Here is a 23,256-nt window from a genome sequence, read left to right as displayed (position 1 = left end):
TTTTCTGTGAGTGTGACTATACTTTCGGCCATGTTTTTTTGCCAGCACTTTAGTCTAAGAGAGATAAAAATGCTAAAAACAAAAAAGTACATAACCCGCGGATGATCGATAGTTTTGCAACCCATTTCTATTGCAGCACACTGTCCTAGGACGAGGTGTGAGAATCCATGCTACAGCCAACGGTGTGACGATACAAGACGTGGCTAGCGGGATAGTAGTTGTAGGAACAGGAGCTACTGTTGAGGTGAGAATGTTTAAAACGATTGTATCCTTATGACGGAAACTTTACATTGCAGAAAGTCTTGCTTATTTCTTGGTTGAAGGTTTTTTATTGACTACCAGCAATTACATGCACTACTTTTCAACACAAAAATCGATAAAGATAATTTGTTCCTACTTTTTCCGTTAAGTCTCTTTTTTTTTTTTTTTAAAAAAAAAAAAAAGTTGTTTTCTTACATTGCTCTGTAGTTTTATTAATGTAATGGACGAGACACATGTATGACACAGTCTAATTAATTGTTTGGGTGTTGAAAGGTGCTATTCACTTCTGTGTCTTGTAAAATCCTCACAAACCTGCGTCTCTAGAACCCTTTAGAGCTTTTTCTTCTTTATCCAAGAAGTTAGACAAAAATATCTTCGACACAAATACACATCGAATGGAACTATTTTTCGCTTATGGTTTTTTGTTGACTTGAATAAATAACCTATTTCTGCATATATTACCTAATCCCGTTATTTTTCCATATAAAGAGGATATTGTACGTATTAAGACGAATAGTAGAGATGTTGTCAAGAGTTAATAAATGTTTTGATATTGATCTCAAGCACAAAAGATGAAAAAAAAATTCAAATATGTCATCAAGAACTTCGAATCCTGTTCGTTATCGTTTTTCTATCAATATTTGAACAGATATGATCAAACAGTCAATACCTAGGGAAAGTTTGTTGTTGTCATGCCTGTTGTATTGTGAGGTCAGAACAACACAAACATAACGGCTACAGCGGCCTCGCAACTAATGAACACTATAATTTTTCGAGCTACCACCTGTTATCTGACTGGTGAAACTATAAAAACTAATACTTATCTTCAGATATATAATTTTTCCATTTGGACCTTTAGGAGGCAATCAGTATGGCGACACAGAAGTACGTGACGACCTTATTAGAGATGGGATTCATCAGCAAAGACGACTTGCATTTGGCACCAATCCTCACCACCACTGAAGGTAGGAGTTGTACAGGATAGCTGGTTCATGTATCGACATTGTAAATATAATTAATACCAATCATAATGAATAATATAAACAAGGCACAAGGGAAATATGTCCGTGTGTTATCGAATGGCAAACGTGTACTGCATCTTAGATCAAAAACCGGAAGTAGTAATATGAGCAAGCTCTGCAATGTCGAATCAGCTGTGACATGTAAACGCAACAGGTTGGAAAGAAGAAATGGACAGTTACTATCTCGAAATTTACGATAGGGAAAATTAAAACCATCATACTTATCATACAGCATAGTGGAAAGCTGTCCGTGTTGGTTTCGTGATTTCGTTGTAGGTAAAGACTGAAGTAAGCGGTAACCATTAATCCGTTATAGTACTATTCACAGCAAAGCTTGTTTAGCATTGTATTGAAACATATATCCATTAAAGGGGTATACATACGAACTTTCGGCTCTAATTTACGTTTTAAAAGAACTTTGCGCAATATTTTATTTTTCCTGTATCAATTTGTTTAGTTTGATTTAAGAATAAACGCCGGGACGCGATACATTCTGTAAAGTTGTCGGCGGCGAAGAAGCAACCAAATCTCGGGCATGCGCATATCGCGCACGTGCTAAAAAAGAAGAGAACATGGATGATCCCGTGGCAAAACGAAAGAGGGGAAGGGCTTCTATAACCGCATCAGCGAAGAAATGACGGAAACTGGAGACGGATCGTCAGCGAAATCTTAGTTGGATAGCAATAGGGGAAGAGATCACTTGCTGGAATAAACTAAAAACATGAGAAAGGCTTCCAGTTTCATATGCAACTGTTGTGACTGCGCATGTCCCTCGTGCCAAATCCCGCGATCGGTTTTGATTGACAGTTCATCAGCAGATTTTTAAATCGCGTAAATAAATGTGTTAGAGTATCTTTGATTGTTTATAATATTAATGAATATTCTCTTTTAATAATTTTCTAATCGTAGTTTAATTCATTATCCGTTTGAGAGACCTTTCAGTTGGGAGTACATACCCCTTGAATTCATGAAATCAAATCATTTGGTGAATTTCATAGGCTCTAGTTTTAGTGAAGTTATTTAACAAGGAAGCTATGTCGAGTTCCTTATTAATAATAATCTTTTGAAGATAAACGTTGAAACTCTTATTTATCTGTTCTAGTGCCGTGTGGGGACAATTATCCGAAGTCGTACTGTGAAGATCAGAAACGATTGGGTTTCTGTTCCCCTGTTAGTGCCTACGCCACATTCATGTCTCAGAATTGTTATGCAACGTGTAGGTAAGTGGAAAATCTGTTTTCTGGAACTAATTCTCATATCTAACCTAAAAACACTTTCGTTTCGGGTCAATTGCTTTTAATATGAATCCATTTTTATGTAGGTGGTTTTAATAGTAATTCAAAATTTCAATTCTCAATGTAAATTATCTGGGGATAAGTAATGTAATTTGACTACAACACTGACATCTGTGATTCTATTTACAGGGGAGGATGCTGAAGACTCCAAAGATGGAAGCTCTCACATTGTAATGTTATATATACAGAAAATATACGATATCTACATTTGTTGGTTGTTTTTTGCTATACGATATGGTAGGCACAAAATTGATCAGAGAGAAACAATTTTTTCCACAGTAAAAATGTTATGTAAGTGTATAAAAGCTATTCATATCACAAAGACACAAGTGGATAGCAACATTTAATGCAATTTAGAATTAGATATACTAGAGCCAAACATTAAATTTAACTACGTCATATAGCTATATTTCGCCCTTCTAGTAATGTCAATGATGCTATGGGCTTGAACTTTTAAAACTTCGAAGGTGAATGAGAAAAATCGTAAGTGATCACAAGAAGAGTGAAAATCTAGACAGGAGGTGCACTAGCCCAGTACTTCAGTAAATTGTGTAATGTTCTAATATTCATTTATCAGACTCGTTATCATATACTTAAATAATTAGTATCACGGCATACAGTTTATTACAAACTATTGGGACAAAATGAGGTCTGCTGGGTCTCCGTCATGACTATACACTATTCTTAGATTGGTATTTTTAATGAAGGTTTTTAACGAGTCTACACTTGATGTTTCCATTCAGCACGTCCTTATAAATATGACAAGATTAACACCATTGGATAAGAGGTTATGACTGACCACAAAGGGCTGCTAGGTAGTACTTTTCAATCAGTCTTCTAAACCTTGGAGTTTCATCATTGTTTCAATATTTCACCTGCATCACAAAAATACAACAATAAAACAGAGTTCACTCTCAATCCGTTTTTTTTTATTTTCATATGTTGAAATCTTGTATTACAAAACTGCTATCAGCTATGAACCTGATAAAAAAAAAGAAATAACACTATGGCTTTGTACAGTTAGACATAGCAATACTTTATAACAAACAAATAATATCTATGAACCTTGTATATTAACAACATCGTCAAGATTTAATAAATAATATCAATGATGTGTGTTTTGTGACCTAAATATTGATATGACTTGAAACAGAAATGCTGATGGTGAAATAACATGTTACAGAGCGGTATTTGTACATTAAATAATGAAGAATGAAAATAGCAGTGAAATCCATATGTAGTAGGAATCAAAAAATAAAAACCAGATATTTGGTTAATGATCCCCATATGCTTTTAAAAGATTATCAACGCAATGAAATACATATGTATTGACAATTCTGTACAACCTTCCATCAAAGTCAATGACCATGAAACATGTATGCCAAAGTCAGAATGAGATTTCATTTTGAAAATACTAAATGTGTACAAAATTTTCCCGAAGGTACAAGTACCTTTTTCTAATGTCGAGCTGAACAATCCAAATTGAAATGTCTCCATACAGTCAGTCATCGCTTTAATGAAATTCAAATGAGTACTTAAATTGTTGAAAACAGATATCGGTATCACAAACACAACACTCGTATGTATATAATAAACTTTGGCCTGGCCATAATGATCTACAAACAAGACAGGTTTGACAATTAAGAAATAAATAACACCCTCTCTAGATACTGTTACTACGGTATATACAATACTGTCATGACAGTATACCCAATATCTACATTTACCAATTACAAACAAATGTCGGTAATAACACTGGTTCACCTAGATCTACCAGTTATGCATAATGTATGACAAATGAAAATAGCTGCATTTTTAATTAATATGAATACGTTTATCAAGAAATTGGCCACAATATACAAAATTATGCAATACACAAATACAAACCTTTTCATAGATATATAGATTGTTTTCAATATTTACCACTGGTACTAAACAATATTTTAAATTAGCAGTTCTATAATATCAAAATTTTCAACAAAATACAAGATAAATTTTTTTTTAACTAGAATCATATTAAAATATTATATGGAACTTTTCTTCTGAGAAAGAACTATTTTTTACAGTAAAGTAACATTCAATCTTCTGTTTTAGATGTTTCAATAATTCGCAAATATCTGTCGAACAAATTATTTCAAGTTGACTACCATACATTCAACAAGAAAACAATATCTGAGAATGTTTTCTCTATTTACTGCAACATGCCACACAAAACATGTAAACATTTATACACTAGTCCTCACAATAACGCACACCTAACAGCCCTATTTTAAGAAGATGTGTCGGACTTGACAGCAATTATATACACTTATGAAACCTCCCCAGCTCAAGCACCAGATGGTAATTTTCCTACTTTGGCTTTGGTCAGAACTTCCAATTCTAAAATAACATCTTCAGAAAAAATATTTCAAAAAATTCAAACATCAAGTTTAGAATAAGTGTTCACATCTTATGAAGGTAATTATCCAGAAAATGGAAACTTAAACAAGATTATCCTGGTATGAATAAATATTACTGTATTTACCATACTTCTAACTTATTGGAATATGAACAACATACGTTATACACCGTACGAAATGCTGCAAAAATTTCTAACCATTTAAATCAAAATCTGAATCTACCTGAAACATAGGACAGCACTTGAAACCAAATTCAAACTGCCGCACTGTTTTAACATGTTTTGAATTGCTTGTACACAATAAAACCATTCCTTATGATCAGTTTGAACAATTTTAATCCCAATATCTAAACAATTGTATCCAAAAAAATATTTACCTCAGTTCATATATATTTATGATTGGACTGATAGAACCCACGATTTCCTCCTCCAGTGTTTCCTGGTAAAAAAGTGGCAAGACTATCACAGGTCACTACAGTGATAAGTGTAAATGTATCTAGAAGTTGAGATTGAACATGAATTTCTTAGAAAACTTAAATCAAACAACTCTTTGTCATCTGTCAATGATCAACTATGCCTGGGTTCACCACACACTGATTGTCTTCACCTCGATTCTTCTGTGTTGAACAACTCTTCCTGGATACTTAGCATGCCGATCTATTTGCCGAGGTTCTTTGCGTGCTCATCAACTTCGCCTTGGTTCTTTGCGTGCATCTTCTTTAATTTTCAAGTGCATTAGTTCCATACACGATGTAGAGTCCTCTTTACTGTCATGGCCGCCAACTGTCAAAGATCACACGATATTATACGATTTTACTTATGACTTCGAATATTTAGAAACCTTTTCATTATATCTTTACATTTTCTACATTTTATACTTATTCAAAGTTTTATCATACTTGCACATTTAAGTTTAAAATAAGACATTTCTTAATTATAATACAAAATTGCACATCATGTTAATACTATAACTAAAATTTGACATTTGTAAACCTACCATCATCTTGGATAATTTTCTTCAGATATTCCGCCATGAGTGTCTTCAATGCTCTTTTGTAGGGTGGTCCCATCTTGTGTGGAAACACGACTGAGGTGTCCACGACAGTGTTGTGTAGAAGCTGTCATAATAACATGTACCAATAATTATCCAATAAAAACATTAAATCCCAAATAACTACACTGACCTTTTGTTTTACTAAATTAATCTTTTCCTTTATTCGCCCTCTTAAAGATAAGATAGATTTAGGAATATTGTGTATTGACCTTGTTGGTTAATCAAGATTTTTGTTTCAACATGTACAAAATTATAAGAAATGGGTTATCATTTACTGTAAATCGGAATAACTTAACTCTCAATTGCCTCCTTATCAACCACTAACCTTGACGGCAGAGAAATCACTCTCCAGACTGTGACCCATGACGATAGTGCGGTCAGAAAAAAGGCTGAGCAACACAGCCTGTACATCCCTCAGTGTGGTGGTCACATCTTTCAGGTCTTCTTCAGTCAGTCCACTGAACCTGTATACACCGACCAAGACTATTAGATAGCCAGCACTAAACCTGTCTCAGGTTTCTCGGTTATACCCCTAATGACAGTAGTCCTCAGCTTCCCTACTAAACTTTATCCTTTTCAGAGTTTAACCCTGAACATTACAGGTAGGATATATCTTTTTCTAAATAACCTTATTCCAATACGAATTACTGTTAGATCACTAACTGCATTTTGTATGATTAGCTATTTCATTCAGTCATCATAACACTTTTTTCAAAATTTGGAGAAAAACAAAATTTTGAGGTGATATATTGGTGTACCTGTCAGAAAGTTTGATTATATTAATGTATAAAAATTTTGTCTCCAAACAACCTTGTAAATATTGTAATCCATTAACTAACTAAATAAAATATAATTATCTACTCAATGTATTTACTAGTATTCTTCAAATCAAAACCTCAATTTGTTTAAGTTTATATCACGATATACTACCACAAGTCTTGAAACATATCATGGTGAAACATGTTGTGGTTAAAGTTGAAATAAGTCTTGTGTACCTTGTGTTATGATCTATAACAGCTCCATCTGGCTTGACAAGTGTTTCGTACACACAGTCGTTTTCTGGATCTGTGACTGTGACTCGTGCTAGCTCTATTCCAAACTTTGTGTAAACCTACAAGAAGCAGAAAAGTATCTTTCAAATCTAGTGTTACGGGAATAGATGAGATGACACTTCTTTAGCACAGACCTTATATACACTGTTTTAAGACTACAAAGTTTTACAACAAATGTAAAATTTTACACAAAAAGAATATTATTGAAAGGTATCCACCATTTCACAGTCCAAGGCGAACACTCCGTAGTCTCCATCACATGGCGGTGAGCATGGAAATGTCTTCATGTACCCAGACAGAGCTTCCCATTTGTTGGTCTCGTGGACATGGCCCTGTTATGGTAACAACAGTCAATTATTACACAAGTAAATTACAATGCCGAAATTCTATATCCAGGCAACACCAAGTAGAGTTTCTGGTCAATCACACAGTATAACACATGTATATGTAAATAAATAAAGTCTTCGTATTACTTGTTTATGTTGCATTAAAGTATTTATAATATATGAATAAATACTATATAAATATTTTAATCTGATCTGAAAAAGGATCTGAGAAAACAGCTGGTGAGCCTACCTTGGCAATCTGACAGCCGTCTGATGATAAGTCACCTTGACAACAGGTATACCTTGTGTCAATCATACCAGCAACTGAAAATAACAAAACAAAACTCTGTATCAACAAGATCAACATTATCTACATATATTTACTCAAAAAAAACCTGAACCCTCACCTTTACAACACTGTAATTATCAAACTAGTGAAGAATTCAACCACACCCAATCAACAGTTCAACCAAGATTACATTTAGTTTGATTTCTCATCAGTACAGTGATTCTGCTTGTGGCTTATAACTGAGTTAAAGAGAATACTAACCACGTTTCTTCCATGCTTTTCCCCAGTGATATGAACACTCCTCTTTGGTGGCATAAGTTCCGTTGGGGTACACAGTGAAAATCTTACCACATCTGACACACAATTTCTCATAATCTGTAAAGACAAGCCTTGACTGCATCACATCATGTAAGTAAAATTATTACTATTTACCTGGCCTCAGACAACCACCATTTGTAATGTTCACATATATGACTGAGGATTTTAAGGTGGTACTGAATCAATGGAACAGATACTGCAGTATTAAATATTATATATTATCACCTGATAGCTCATTCATTATTGACCCCTCAAAGTCTGTTTTTCTAGCTAAATGTACAACAGACAGACAAATGAAATTGTAACCCACAACTCCTTCAGGTGAGATTTTTCAGATAAATGTACATCAAACAGACAACAGAAATTGTAACCCCTCCAGGTCTTATTTTGTAGGTACGTGTAAATGTACATCAAACAGACAACAAAAATTGTAACCCACTACCCCTCCAGGTCTTATTTTCCAGATAAATTGACATAAGACAACTTACTTGTTGGCTTTGATGACTGAACATTGATTTTCTTTCTTGGCTCAACATGAAAAATGGCTGAGCCTGAAACGGTTGGGGAAGGTCTAGGAAAACCATTCTCTTTCATCTGCTCGTCTGTCAGAATGTACCGAGTCAGGCGCTTATACAATTCAGCTCCTGGAAAACAGTCATTGCAAAGAGTAAAGATAAATTTAATAGGCAATGTTTGTAATTCTTTTTTTTTCATCATTAATGACAAGATTTTAATAATACACATTACAAAGGAATGAATTGATATGAATTGCTATTCCAGAAACATATTCATTTGACCCTTTTCATTTCACTATTATGCTTGACAGATGAAAGGGCTGAAAATGGTCACGACCAAGTGTGTATGACTCTTTTTCGGCCAATATTAATCAAATGACACTTTTACAAACTAAATACAAATGCTAATCCTTAAATATTGCTAGCCAGTGTAGATATTTACCTTTAAAATTTTCCTCTTGTAATTTTGAGCCCCCGCCTGATCGATTGACCGTGAATGTTGTTTTTGTGGCATTTTTACCCCCAAGTATCTGTTCATGTGATAGTTGGAACACGGTCTGCTTTGGCTTTTTAGAACTGGATGGGCCAGGCTGTTCTGTGCGAAGTCTCTTTATGGTGTTAACAGCAATATTGAGGTAGACAGTTTTACTGGAAGCCCTCTTGTACACTGCAGTCTCCTCCATCTGACCCTAAAATACACAATCCTCAGTCAGTCACCAGGCCACAACGAGGTGAGAGGTCATAAAATGATTCATCAATTAGTCTGCTCTAGATAGCTGATATGTTGTTAAAAAGAAACATGTAACAGGATTATACCTAGTAAATGGCACAAAAACAAAAGAAAATTTAGAATCACAATATACTAACTTAACATGTTTCTCGGCTAATCTGTTTCACCTCTTGGGGTGGGGTGAGGATTCATCAGGACAATTTTGTTGCATATCTCTGATCTACCCACTTACATGGGACTGACATAGGCTCTAATTAATTGTTTAATCTTTAATAAATTGACAGTATATGTGATGATTTGTTTTTAACAACACCATGTCCCCTTTATAATATCAGACATGAACATACATGAACATACATGATGTTCATTATGAAATATTTACCAGTCAAGATATAAATAACTTGACTTTGAATATTTGACCTATAATTTTGATCTATGACCATGTGACTGACCTAAAAACATTTAATGAGTTATTATATCATAAATTGATTTTTAATAACAGTGACTTTAGCAAATATTACATTTATTTGACTTCTGACTATGTTATATACCTGAAGCGATATCTTTGTTACAAACCTTATCAAATGCTTCTTTTTCTGTATCACATATTTTGAGACATTCATCAATGATGAGATTGAGATAACGTTGACGGATATTAAATGGTACTTTACTCCCAAACTCGGAAGGAATTGTTGGTCTTGCCAAGTTGGACTGAAAAACAGGAATAAAAAAAGTGAAAATACAATCAGCTGTGGGAATAATGCAAATTACTTTCAGAAAAGCTTCACTATTACCATAAAGTTTATCTATATTCAATCTTTTGGTTCAAATCTCTAATTCCTTATCATGCCTCTCAAATTATAAAATAGTTTAAACAAAAGCTAGTATGGTTTTCTGCCTAATCTTACATTTTTATAGAACTTTACAAACGTAACTGTTGCTTATGATAAGTCTCATGACTTACAACATTTGGAGTGCGAGCCTTCCTTTTCTCTGTCCGTGATGCAGTGGTGACGGTAGTTTTCCCCAAGGATGCACCATTAGTTTTTGAGGTAGAAGGGTTGTGGGCAGTCCTTGTTTTAGTCCCAGACAAGAGAGACTTTCTTGCCTAAAAAATTTATGTAAATCAGACTTAAACTCTGGCAATGATAACAATTAGCACCCCCCCCCACCACTCATGCTTTTCTCTCTGAAACCCTCCAAATTAAATACTAAAACTATATCAATCAATGAAATGGAAATTTTATTTTGCAATATTTGTATCCATTACTTTTAAAGGAATACAACAAAAGACTATAAATAAAAATACACACATAATAATCATCATATTTATATCATACTTTAACATTGTCATGTCATTTATGTCATGTCATTTATGTCATGTCATAACTAAAGCTAATACATGACATTTACATGAACATCCATGACAGCAGTATTATCACAGCTGGTGCCTCCAGTGATCAACTAAACACTAGACCAGGTAAGGTATACATAAATAGTACTATCACACCGGTAGTATGAGGGTATTGCACCACCAGTAAATCTATGACTCAGATTCTATTTATAGCACACTCGGCTAATACACATAAGTAACGGTACACCTATACAGGATATGAATGGAATATGCTTACATCAGCAAATTATTCTAAAAATAGATATGACAAACTGTGTATCAGATTTCTTAAACGACTTTCAGTACAAGGAATTTTATCATTTTAACTACAAGTGTCATCAGCATGGCTGACTTTTATATGCCACACCTCTATCAACATCAGACAACTCCCTTTCCCTTTCAAATAGTCAAATCTAAAGAATTGGCAAATAAAGATTACAAAGAAACAGGTGAAAGTCAAACTGTAGTACTACATATGATAAGCATGTATATCCCTTCAAAATGTAAGAGTACCTGTATAAAGTTGAAGTCATTTACTACTGTGTATTGTCTTAGGTTCAACCTAGGTCATCATTCCTTCAAGAAATATTACGATAATATGCATGATAAAGCTGTTTTTATTGTTTACTGGTTTTCTTTCATACCTTGGTTAGCCAGAATCATTTAAAATTTTACTAAAAGTGAAGTATTCTGATAGAAGCCGTACAACTGTATTCCAAAACAGGAAATTTGTGCTAGATTTATTTTATTTCACACAAATGTATTCTAGTACATGAAATATGAACCAGATTTTTCTTTTTTCTGAGGTTGAAAGTCAAATCATATCCACGATACCACCTTACACTATTAAATGCCATCTTGCTCCACCTTTGCCACTCTTTGCTACCTGAGCCTGCCCAACACCATACCCAGTATTGCACTACCTGATGCAATGTTGCAGTTGCACCAGCCTTTCTGCTTGCCTGCCCTAACTTGTGTCATCTGACACCATCTTGCTTCAGCCAGGAAATGCAACAAGTTCAGATATAGGGCAAAATACATGTGTAACAGTGGCTGTGACTTTCTGTTTTTGAATATTTGAGGTCTATTTTTGTGTTTGTCTCAAGTTGTGGGTAAATGATAAAAGGCTCCATGGACACACATCTATATTCCATGAAAAAAAATCAGGGAAAGTAAATAAACACTCTCCTCATTACAGTCATTACAGCCAGAATCTTGTCAGTTAACGACTCAGGATCTCAAACAGATAATATAAAATGTCTAGAGAGTTACATGCTGCTTCTTAGAAAATTCAACAATGAACAAGAGTTCCTTGGAACTGTATGTGTCGCCTGCATAAAGTGTCACGGTCACCCAGAAATTGAACTGTATGTGTTGCCTGCATCAAGTGTCACGGTCACCCAGAAATTGAACTGTATGTGTCGCCAGCATAAAGTGTCACGGTCACCCAGAAATTGAACTGTATGTGTCGCCTGCATAAAGTGTCACAGTCACCCAGAAATTGAACTGTATGTGTCGCCTGCATAAAGTGTCACGGTCACCCAGAAATTGAATTGTATGTGTTGCCTGCATCAAGTGTCACGGTCACCCAGAAATTGAATTGTATGTGTTGCCTGCATCAAGTGTCACGGTCACCCAGAAATTGAACTTGATGTGCAACAATCAACCATAAAGTTGTTATACCAAATTTCATTTCTATAACTTGAAGCATAACCAAAGAAAGTCAAGAAAACAATATTCCCAGAAAATTTTCTAAGTTCAAAGGGGCATGACTCAGCCAAGAATGGTCACAGACAGCAAGGAATCACATTTAATCTGTACCCTTGCAACAAGAAGCCATATACCTAATTTCATTTCGATAACTCAAAGCATAAGCCAAAAAAGTCCGGAAAACAATATTCCAAGGAAATTTTCTATGTTGAAAGGGGCATAACTCTGTCAAAAAGGGTCACAGACAGCCGGGAATCAAACTTAATATGTACCCTTGCAACAAAATGCCATATGCCATATGCCAAATTTCATTTTGATAACTCAAAGCATTACCGAAAAAAGTCTGGAAAAAATTCCATTAGGACGACGACGCCGCCGACGAGTGAAGACGGACAAAGTGATCCCTAAGTGTCTGCCAGCTCTGCAGGCGACACAAAAACTATATCTAAGCTGACAATTTTAACTCTCATAGTGCAATATGGCATCCTTGCTTTTGAATTTTGAATCAATTTTTCCTACTATATTTTTTGTTATGATTTTGGTTATCAAACTTTAACTGATGATTGTGAAGTGAATAACAGTAGGCCTTCTCCCATCAGTCTCAAACTGAAACAAAGACATCTACAGAACAGTGGAAACCTACAAATGACATTTAAGAAAGCTATAAAATCAAGGATGGGATGACTGCCTGTCGACTAATTTTCTGAACAGTCTCAAATGAAAAAAGAATGACATGTAATGATGTGTCTCGTGTGTCCAAGCTTCCCATCTATCAGGAGTTAACAAGAATTGCATTGTACATGTAATAACTGTATTAAACTGAACATGAGTATAAGCTGCAGGACTGATATTTAATAATTTGTTCAATTTGATCCACTTATAAGCAGATCGCGTTATAAGCCACACCCTTTCTTACGATGTGGTAATCCTTATGTTGACCAAGGTTTACTTATCAATTTATCAAGATGGTCAGTGAAACATTTAATTTAAGTTTGCAAATGAATTATACATAGATCATCCTTAATTTTCATGATGTGTTTGAAAAACACAAAATAGCAATTATCAAACTCATTTGGCTTTGGAGCCTTCAAAGATTGTCTATGCACAGATATAGGGTCTGACAATAGGTAGGGTTTGATTAACAATATCTCTATCAGTGTCTGTACTGTTAAATATTAGCCAAGGCCCTTGCATGCCTTTGCATATTCCCATATTACTTCTAGGAAGTTTCAAAAAGCTATTCTTGTCATAAACAAGCATGGAGGTTGTTCTAGAATTTGACCCTATGACCTATCCATCCCAGGATGCATGCATATTTACACATCTACACATAGTCCCTAACATCCCTGTGTAATTTCATTGAAATCGGTCCACAACATTTAGAGTAGTCTTGAAAGTGTCTGTCTAATCATCAGTCTTATGAGATTACCATAGCAACCAAATGACAACAGATGTTATAGAAAATGGTACCATTGTAACTGTCATTCCTAAAAACTCTTATATTTCAATTTTCAGCTCAACTGGACAATATCTCAAATTCGTCCAAACAGCAAAACATGTAATAACAACTCCAATCAAATGCAATTGAACTCACGTCGTTCCATCCCGCCCATGTGTACAATACCCCTACAGGCCAAGCACATACACATTATGTATTTTACGGAATGACATAAAATAAAATTTGAATTTGCTTTTGATACATTGAAAGAAACGTATTAAGCCACAGATCATATCAATACATCAATATGACTTTATTATGAATAAATAAACATATGAAAAACATGGCACTAGAAAGTTTTTCCCTGTTACAGAAAACATTATACAAGCACTAGACTTAACAAATCACGCGCAGATATAGACTCTATCACTGTAACATACTTTCAGCACTTCATTGTCCAAAACTTACAATCTGAAAATGCCCAATCACAGTCCTTTTGTTAACAAGCTCAAAACCAGTCTCCTTTGGAATTGTGGGGATCATATTTCGTCAAAAAGTTTGTACTGGTTTGACGGGTTTGTTTTTATAGTTCCTGAAGATGCACACAACCAAGCTAAATTTTTTGATGTTTTGTGTAAAGAAATTTCTGAATCAAAGGTTTACATTTTTGTCTATAAAGAAAACAAAAGCATGGTATACACAATAGATTATGTAGCAACATGGAGAAGACTTACTGTTGAGGATGAGGCTGTTCCATTACTTCCAGATTCAGCAGCAGCAGCAGCCTCCTGGGCCTTTTTCTGTATCTGGAGGAAACGGTTGTGCATCACCTCAGCAGGAGACATCTTGGTCTTTGGTTTCTCAAATACTTTCATTTTCCTGGTAAACTGAAACAGAAAAACAAGTTTCATTATAAAGACATATTATATATCATTTCCAAATTCATGATAGATATCAGCAGTTTTCAATTAATGATCATTCATTGATCACAAACTGAAAGAAACACATACATTATAACAATTTGTAAAATCAAATATAAAATATGGTAAATATTTCTATTTAACACAAATTCATAAATACTATTTTCTTCAGTGAATGAAAGCACGTCTTGCCGTTCCGCTCTAGTTAACAAATCCTGCAGGTGGCTTCTAAGCTAAAAAAAGTTGAATTTGGAAACAAATTTGTAACTTCAGTGATGGGACAGATTCATTTGCATCACGGCACGACGTCAGCGGTTTTTGAGTGCTCCTGTCTTGAATCTTCAGTTTCAGCGTGCTACAAATCTAAGGATTTCATCCCAGACAATCAGAAACAGTTCCAGTTCTATCATTGAGAATTGTACACAATTGTATACAATTTATAACTCTACTACACTGTATAATACAGATAGTTTGAGATGTCTCTTAAATATATAGTACAGATAGTTTGAGTTGTCTCTTAAATATATAGTACAGATAGTTTGAGTTGTCTCTAAAATATATAGTACAGATAGTTTGAGTTGTCTCTTAAATATATAGTACAGATAGTTTGAGTTGTCTCTTAAATATATAGTACAGATAGTTTGAGTTGTCTCTTAAATACCTATTACAATTTTGAAATCAGTGTTTATTAGAAACTCTGAAAAATGCCTTTTAAAGGCTGATGGCTGTAAATTACCTCTAAATGAACAATTTCACATCAGAAATCAGAGTCACTCCTGAACACAAGCAACTGACCATCATTGCAATTCTGGCATTAATTGGTCTTTATTTCTTAACAACACGGCCACAACATCTGTGAGATATCAAACACTAATCTATCTCTGCTGAAATGATATATACCTCAGAATCTTTCTTGTGTGCCATACGCTGCTTGCCAGTTGGGGTTTGTGGGACATTTGCATCCTGGGTTTTTTCTGAAGATAATTTCTGATAAAAAAAAAAAATAATGCAATTTTAAGTACACATGTGTAGAGTAAAATACCATCTTTCTAAAACGGGTCCCAGGGCAGAAATGATACCAATACCAAATATATATATTTATCACGTATAAATAATGTTAAATATTGTTGTGTGTAGCTAGCTATACAAGTCAAAATACATACAAAGGGTTTAAGTATACACTGAATTATGCTGTAAATTTACACCAAATACGTGGAAGTCATTCAGTCACATTTACTCATGCATATGAATTTCTGAAGTATAGTGCAATCCGCTTAATATCATGTCCAATTTGTCTGGGGAAAATGTGACAATAAGCAGAATGTGACATTAACAACTGTCACGTTTTTTTGGCTGTCTAAACACGGAAGTTACATATTTGACGTGCAAAACTGACTTGTTTCTTACCGAAATTGTTTGAAGACTCAAATTTGTAATCAGCTTTGTTTTTTTCAACTATGCACAGTAATTCTCCTTAACGTCTGTTTGTTTATTCTTTGAAATATCTAACCTGCTATCATAAATTATCGTGAATGATTACAGTTCATACGTGGTTAAATTCGTACGTGGCATTACAATGTCGTCTGCTGATATTTTGTTGCATAATCATTATATAATATACAACGTATACATTATATACATTAGATATGCAAATATATTTGGTCATGGAAATATGCCCTGCACATATATAGTTTGCCTATTGAAACCACAAAATACACCCCCATAAAAATATCCATTCACAGTAAGTACTTAACATGTCACCGAAAATGGAAAAAACATCAAATTTGATTACAAGGAAGCTTTCCTTCTTGGCTCTGACAAGACACATGTATCTTTCCATATTCCTATTCTATAAGGGGACACCAGATTTAATCTATTCCAATTCATGACCAACACTATCAGGTCTTAGATAGATAGAGAAAATTTATTCACGACTGTAGATGTTGACTCAATGTAATGTTGTTTTTATAGAAACAGTTGGGTTTTTTTGACCGAGACAGATATTTGAATTCCTCAACAACAGGTGATGACTTTGAACGTGTGTGACATTCCAGGAAAATTGGAACGAAAAATAAAAAAAGGTGAGCAAAGACCTCGAAAATTCTTTTTACCCGAAGAAGTATAGAGATGTATAACACTATAGTACATGAGGTGAATGTGTGAGAAAACATGTTCAAAAAGTTTATAGATAACAATCTGTCAAAAAGGCAACAGGAAACTGATGATATATACACACAATATTGAGTCTGTGTCATCTATAAATGCTTCACACAAATTTGGATCCTGATCCCTTCACCCATGCAGAAGATAAAAAGTTTAAATAATCAATTTTACCTATCCTTTAGACTCCATCCAATCTATCTCAAGTAAAATCTATTTCATCCTTTTATACAATGTTTTCTTTAAAACAAAATAATCAAATAAATAAAAAATGAAATATGTATCTGGATTTCCCCAATATGTGATCTTGTACATGAGGTAATGATTGTACGAAAATATTTACAGGACTACATGGGTTACCCTATCTTGAACTGCATTTTTGTATCCCAAATGGTGGAGAGCTCAAATCAAACTCTACAAAAAAAGTGTTTATGGGCAGGTATATCAAGTTTCATAACTGGATACACAAATCAGGTCTGTTTAGAAAGAGCACCACTAAGTAAATATATGTACCGGCCACTATATTTTCATATTTCATAAACGACTCATTGTGGGGATAACATTTATCTGGATTTCTGTTAAATGATTAATATATACACCAATATCGAATATCAGACTGTGTTACAGAATTAAACTTGAAGTTCAAAATGATCTTCCAAAATGGTGGTTTTGGCAGACATCTTGGATAGCAAAAAAATTATAAAGAATTAACCTTGTTCTATAAATTGGTAATATCTCATTTACATATCGTTAAAAACATGTACAATTACCTTTTTGTTGGCATTATTCTGCACACCACTGTTTTCCTGAAATATTCTTAAACATTCATCATATCTATCAACGTCTTCATCTGAGTAATCACTATCATTGAGAAATGCTATCATGTCACTCTCGGAGAGATGTCCTTCATCGGTCACCATTGGCACCTCCACCAAGTCACCATCATCATCCTCATCCTCCGTGTCTGCACCAAAAAGATCGACATTGATATCTACAATTTTTTTCTTGGTCGTCTCCGAAGACTTTCTCCTTTCAGAACACACAGACTTGGTCCCTTTTTTATTGTCTTCTGTACTGTCTTTGTGTTTGACTTGCTTGTCTTTGCTATGTTTACTAGACCCTGAGCCATGTGATGAACTGTGAGAATTTTTTGTGTGACTTTTTTCTGAATTATGCTTGTGTTTGCTTGAAGATGACGATTTTGAATTTGAATGTCTTGAATGTTTGTGATTATTAGTAGATGACTTAGAAACACTTTTTGAATTGTCAGTATTACACGGATGGTTTTCGTTTTCTGGTGATCTACTGTCTTGGGAATCTCGGGATTTTCGTTTGGATATGACCACTTGATCTGTACTTATAGATGTGTTAGAATGAGACTTTGATGATGAAGAACGATGTGAACTCTTATCACTATGAGAAGATTTTACATGTTCAGTTTTTTTATTGGAAGATTTTGTTGAGGATTCCTTTGATGATAAATGAGATGAATTATTAGACCCTTTGTGGGATGTTTTCGATGAAGACAAATCTTTAGATGATTTATGAGATGAATTAACAGACCCTTTATGGGAATTTTTCGATGAAGATGACTCCTTTGATGATTTATGAGTTGAATTTCCATCTTCCACAGAAATTTTTGATGATTCTTTTAGTGACTTATGAGAATTACTAGATCTTTGGTGGGAAGATTTTGAATGTGATGACAAAGCACTGTGATTTTTGTTGTCATTTTTATCACAATTTTCAGCAGATTTGTCATTTTCACTGCCAATGCTAGGGATTGATTCCACTCTGAATGCTTTGTTTGTTTTTCTATCAACAGAATCAGAGCTATCATTAACTTCATCAGAGATAATCTCTCTGACAGTGTTTGAGTTGTCTCCCTTATCTGTATTGGAGATTTTCTCCTCAGCACTGTCATAATCAGTGCCCCCTGACTGTGAACGCCTTCTACATTTTTCCAGTAAAGGTGTAACATCGACATCTTCATCCAAAGAATCTAGTGAATCATCACTTTCAACTTTAACACGGTTTTTCTTTACATCCTTTGGTCCATCCAAAAGCTTCTCAAAATAATTGACATCCTTCAGATGAAATTTATCTTCTTTGTCACTTGAAGCTGTTTTTTCATCGTTTCCATGGTCTGCTTTTGTATGTTGTTCTTCTTCATCAGAACTAAACTTTGCATCAAAGAATGAAGCTACACGTTGTCTTTTGAGAACAGGTTTTTTGTACTTGACATTTGAAGGATCATAACTACACGACCTCTTACTGGCATATGAAGGTCGACCAACTTGAGGGACTGGAACATGGGTGAGCTTAGTAGAGGTGGAGTAGTTTGATTCTGGGTCATATTCTTGGCTGCAAGTACTTGAACTAACTGACAATGAATACTTATTCAGATTTGGATTTGCATTTCGTTTTTGCAATTCACTCAATGGAGTAGGATTATAGGTTGGAGTGCTACTTCCAAGCACTGCTTCTGTCCATCGTTTATTCAAAGATGATGATGTATCTTCTTTATGATAAATAGGCTCTCCTGTATATTTGTTGTATTCCACCGGTTTTTGACTATATTTATCAATGTCATTTTGATTTGTGACAATAGTTCCCAACTTTTCTGATTCCTCATTGACTATTGGTTCACCTGTATACTTGTTGAAAATTTGATCGTTGAATTTCTTTTCATCAAGATCCACATCACTGTCCTTTGAGAAAGACTTGATTGATTCACTTGTCAATGGGAACTGTCCATCCGATAGCTTCTCCAAATAGGTACTAGCATCCTTTGAGGCAGATGGAGTATGTGCCCTGCTGTTCAGATCTGAAATAAAAAAATTACAGAAAAAAAATCAGACTTCATGATATGCTGCAGGTTATTCTGCACATTTTATATCATTTCTTTCCCTATCTTTCTTTTTCAGCTTCTTTCAACCCATTTCAGCTTTGTGCACAGAATCAACACAAGAAGTCAACATACTGCCATTTCAGTTTTATGTAAAAACTATTGAACAAGTGTATATACCAGCCTTCTTTTATCTGTTGACAAATAAATTAAATTTTCCAAAGAGAATGTTAGATTGTTTAATTATTTTTCTACAGGAAAGTTTGAACCTTGTTAGATTAAAGGAATTGTTATTATGCTTTGTAGACACTTATATTGAAGACCATAACAAACTCTGATGAATTAAAGCATGATATGGACTGTCTTGACTAATAATTAGATTGCGCTACTGTACATTTCATATATGAAAACCTCCTGAATAAAGCGATGATTCCTCTATGAAAATTCCTGAATTTTTACATCATGTAAACTCAACACAAGTGAAACATGAACCTAAATAACAGATATTTAAATTGGATGAGCATCGTTATTTGATTTTATTGGTAAACCTGAGCACAGGTGTCTGGTATATCTGGCACAGCTCATAACCAAATACTTTATACACTATTATCATTAATCGAACAATATATAATGTGCACTAGAGATGCAAAGGAGTGGACATCCATCAAAGTACTGACCATTTTTTTCCTTGCTCAACTTCAAGACATGGACAAAACACCAAACTGCTAGGGGTAGGAATGTGCAGACAAAATGCATATATCCTGAAAGTTTTTTTCAAAATTTAAAAGCTTTCATGGTCAATATTTGCAAGCTATCAGAATATGCAATTGTCTCTCTTCTTGTTATAGAGGTACTGGTGCCACATCTAGACTTGAACCCTGTCCCCTGGGCACACTCTATGTTATATACCAATCTCATTCACTACTACCATATTTGACATGCAATGTGGATACATCAGAGCAACCACTCATCTTTTTTACAGGTACGGTAGAAAACTAGGTGGTTGAGAGTCATTGACTTATATAATGTACAAACCAATGACAATCAACCGATTCACTTTTCTCCGTTCAGCTGGACCACTTCCCTCCACCCACGATATATTATAAGTGGTCAAAACATAGTTCACGAAAATTCCTTTGATACAAGAACAATTTTAAGCTAAAATAACCTCGCTCTTGCAATTGTCTTCGACAAAATATCCAGTTTGGTTTATCCGAAGTATTATTTTTGTGACAAACACATTAGAAGTAGAGTTAAATGAAAGTTTTTTTTATGTCAGAATTGCTCTGTCTAGTAATTTATCCTAAAGTTTTGCATAAGTTATGACATTCATGCCTTTTCAATACTGCATGCTTTACTTCCCAACAATTTAGGGTCGAGCCACGAGTGTTACGATAATCACAACAAAACGGTTTCACTTTTTTGTTTATCATATTTGCTACCTTCATTGTGATCTTGTTTGACGTGTCTAAAGTGACAATACGGGCGTTCACAAAGTCCGCTGGCAAAGAATGGACAATTCACACCACGATAATAACCGGCAGAGCGAAACATGCTCAAGAGAGTTATCAGTTACTGCATTCACGTAAGGTTTACATTCTCGTGTCATTATGTCAACTTTTCATGAAAGCCGCCATAATGTCACTCTTAAATCTCGTCCGTCCGATAACAGAATTAATGTTTTTTTCTTGTGACCAGACAATAGTGTATCTTTCAATAAAGCCATCAAGTATGTAAAGCTAATGTGACAATTTCACCACATAATACTGATGTTTATTAAAAAAGAAAAAGGAAAGAATGAAAATAATCCCATAATGCAATTTACAAAATGGCAGCGTCCATGTTTTGAATTGTTCAGGTAGATCGAATTTGATTTTTTTGTGTGTTTATTGGTTCATTGTCAGCATGTAAGTTATTTATTGAATATGTAATGTAATTTTTGTTAGTATTCTGTATATACGTTGTCATTTTCTGTCTACTGTGTCTGTGATTTGGCAATTTGGAATCGCAACTTTTGGTTTCGATTTGTATTGTTCACAATCACTCGTAAAAGCCTTTGACCCGTGATTAGAACTAGGTAGTGCAAGTCTTTTGTACATGCACCTAATTATACTGTACACTCCTTCTTCTGCACTAGTGATCTTTTATGGTTCATACAAGGTCTATGCATTATTTGTATTGCAATCCATCAGTTCTACATGCAAATCTAAGAAGAAAGATTAACCAATGTGTGAAATCATATCGTACATCCTGCACGAAAGGACACGCAGAGAAAATACCTTCCTGTTGCGAGATATGACATAAATCAGACCTGACATCACGATCCTTAACACTAACATTTACCAAATAAGCCAAGAAAGCGTATATATATATCTTTATTGAACGGGTTTTACGCCCACTATTACAGCCTTTTGGACTTACAACGGTCAATGGTATATCAATACTGATGGAGTTATGTATCCTCAAAGAAGAACTGAGTGACAGACAGAGACAATATTAAAGTGACTCTACTCTCTTGATGGATAAAACTTCAGTATCAGCTAATGACTGAGACAGATTCTAACATGACTGACCAGCAACTACATTCTCCATTATTTTTACAGTATTAGTCATAGCCATCACTGATATATCAATATAGATTGATACATATTGAGACCACTTCTTGTCAGCCCATGTTAAGAGATTTACAGATTAAGATTTGCTTCTTGAGTAGTAAGTAGTGGTAAGACACCTAGAATGCATTTCAGTTTCTGATTTTAGGTTTATAGATTTGAAGTCCTTGTAATAGACTTATCCACCATACCAATGCTGCACTCATGCATTCAATGATATTAGTACTGGTTCTTTGCATTTTTATTTTTTCATGTTTTCTTAGGCACTGAATCATTTTCAGTTATTTGAAAGTTGTTGGATAAACAAAACTGGGGGCTAATTTTCTGGAATAACTAGGAGATTTATTTTGCAACAAGAGCAGACATTCTACCATCTCCATGTTAAATTTTCTTTGTCCAGATTTTTCATAGGACACTACTAGCTGCCAAGCTATATTATGTTTTGATATTAACATTTCCAGTGTTCAATTTTTTCTGGGCTTTAGAATTGATGATTACACTTCTGGCAAACATTCCCTCAAAAAAGGGGGAATTGGCTATTATACTGTTCCATCTGTTGTCAGACTATTCCATCAGTCCAATGTGTGACAATTCTTTTAAAGCAACATAAATAAAAAAAAAATGAATAAATAACTGACAAAATGTAAAGGAAAGAAATGTTTTTTCCTTTTTGTGATTTACTGGTATATAAGCTACATTTTTTTACAGATATTTCAACAACATGTGCCAACATACTTTATTTAAAGTATCAGTAAGCAAAATTACAGAATACATGTATTGTTAGTGAAAGCATCCCACTGTTTCAGAATTAAATCAATTAAACAGTATCATTTTCATTTTACAGAACTGAAGACAGAAATGAAGCCTTGGGATTGGATGAAAGTAAAAAAGTGATGAAATGTGATTCAATGTGAA

General features: G+C 34.3%; 2 protein-coding genes across 2 annotated transcripts in view; one reads left to right on the top strand and one right to left on the bottom strand.

Moving 5' to 3' along the window:
- Positions 1–2,720, top strand: part of LOC132552135 (uncharacterized) — a 3,586-nt gene extending 866 nt beyond the window's left edge. Inside the window, exons 3-6 of the mRNA XM_060216276.1 lie at positions 137–244; positions 1,121–1,226; positions 2,386–2,503; positions 2,708–2,720. Of these exons, the coding sequence (XP_060072259.1) occupies positions 137–244; positions 1,121–1,226; positions 2,386–2,503; positions 2,708–2,720 (345 nt within the window). The remainder of the gene's footprint in view (positions 1–136; positions 245–1,120; positions 1,227–2,385; positions 2,504–2,707) is intronic.
- Positions 2,721–4,589: 1,869 nt separating this feature from the next.
- On the bottom strand, positions 4,590–21,320 carry LOC132552180 (RNA exonuclease 1 homolog). The gene is made up of 15 exons (XM_060216327.1): positions 21,172–21,320; positions 17,652–19,708; positions 15,622–15,708; positions 14,536–14,688; positions 10,225–10,368; positions 9,837–9,971; positions 8,973–9,219; positions 8,504–8,659; positions 7,959–8,072; positions 7,659–7,732; positions 7,301–7,414; positions 7,026–7,141; positions 6,356–6,494; positions 5,974–6,094; positions 4,590–5,759 (listed from the first exon to the last, which is right to left on the bottom strand). Exons 1-15 carry the CDS (start codon positions 21,281–21,283, stop codon positions 5,662–5,664), a joined length of 3,867 nt encoding a protein of 1,288 aa, XP_060072310.1. The 5' UTR covers positions 21,284–21,320; the 3' UTR covers positions 4,590–5,661.
- Positions 21,321–23,256: the final 1,936 nt, after the last annotated feature.

Source organism: Ylistrum balloti, unplaced genomic scaffold (assembly GCF_031769215.1).
Source record: "Ylistrum balloti isolate Yb309-2 unplaced genomic scaffold, AGI_CSIRO_Ybal_v1 Utg370240, whole genome shotgun sequence".
Lineage (NCBI taxonomy): Eukaryota > Metazoa > Mollusca > Bivalvia > Pectinida > Pectinidae > Ylistrum > Ylistrum balloti.
Note: the sequence above shows the minus strand (reverse complement) of the source record. Positions and strands in the feature narration are given on the sequence as shown.

Excerpts from the sequence above, each read along its gene's own strand:
- LOC132552180 (XM_060216327.1), bottom strand. The coding sequence starts at position 21,283 with ATGTTTCGCTCTGCCGGTTATTATCGTGGTGTGAATTGTCCATTCTTT. Across the intron at positions 8,073-8,503 it reads TCAGTCATCAAAGCCAACAA|ATTATGAGAAATTGTGTGTC; the intron begins GTAAGTTGTCTT and ends TTGTCTTTACAG. Across the intron at positions 6,495-7,025 it reads GTTATAGATCATAACACAAG|GTTCAGTGGACTGACTGAAG; the intron begins GTACACAAGACT and ends CGGTGTATACAG.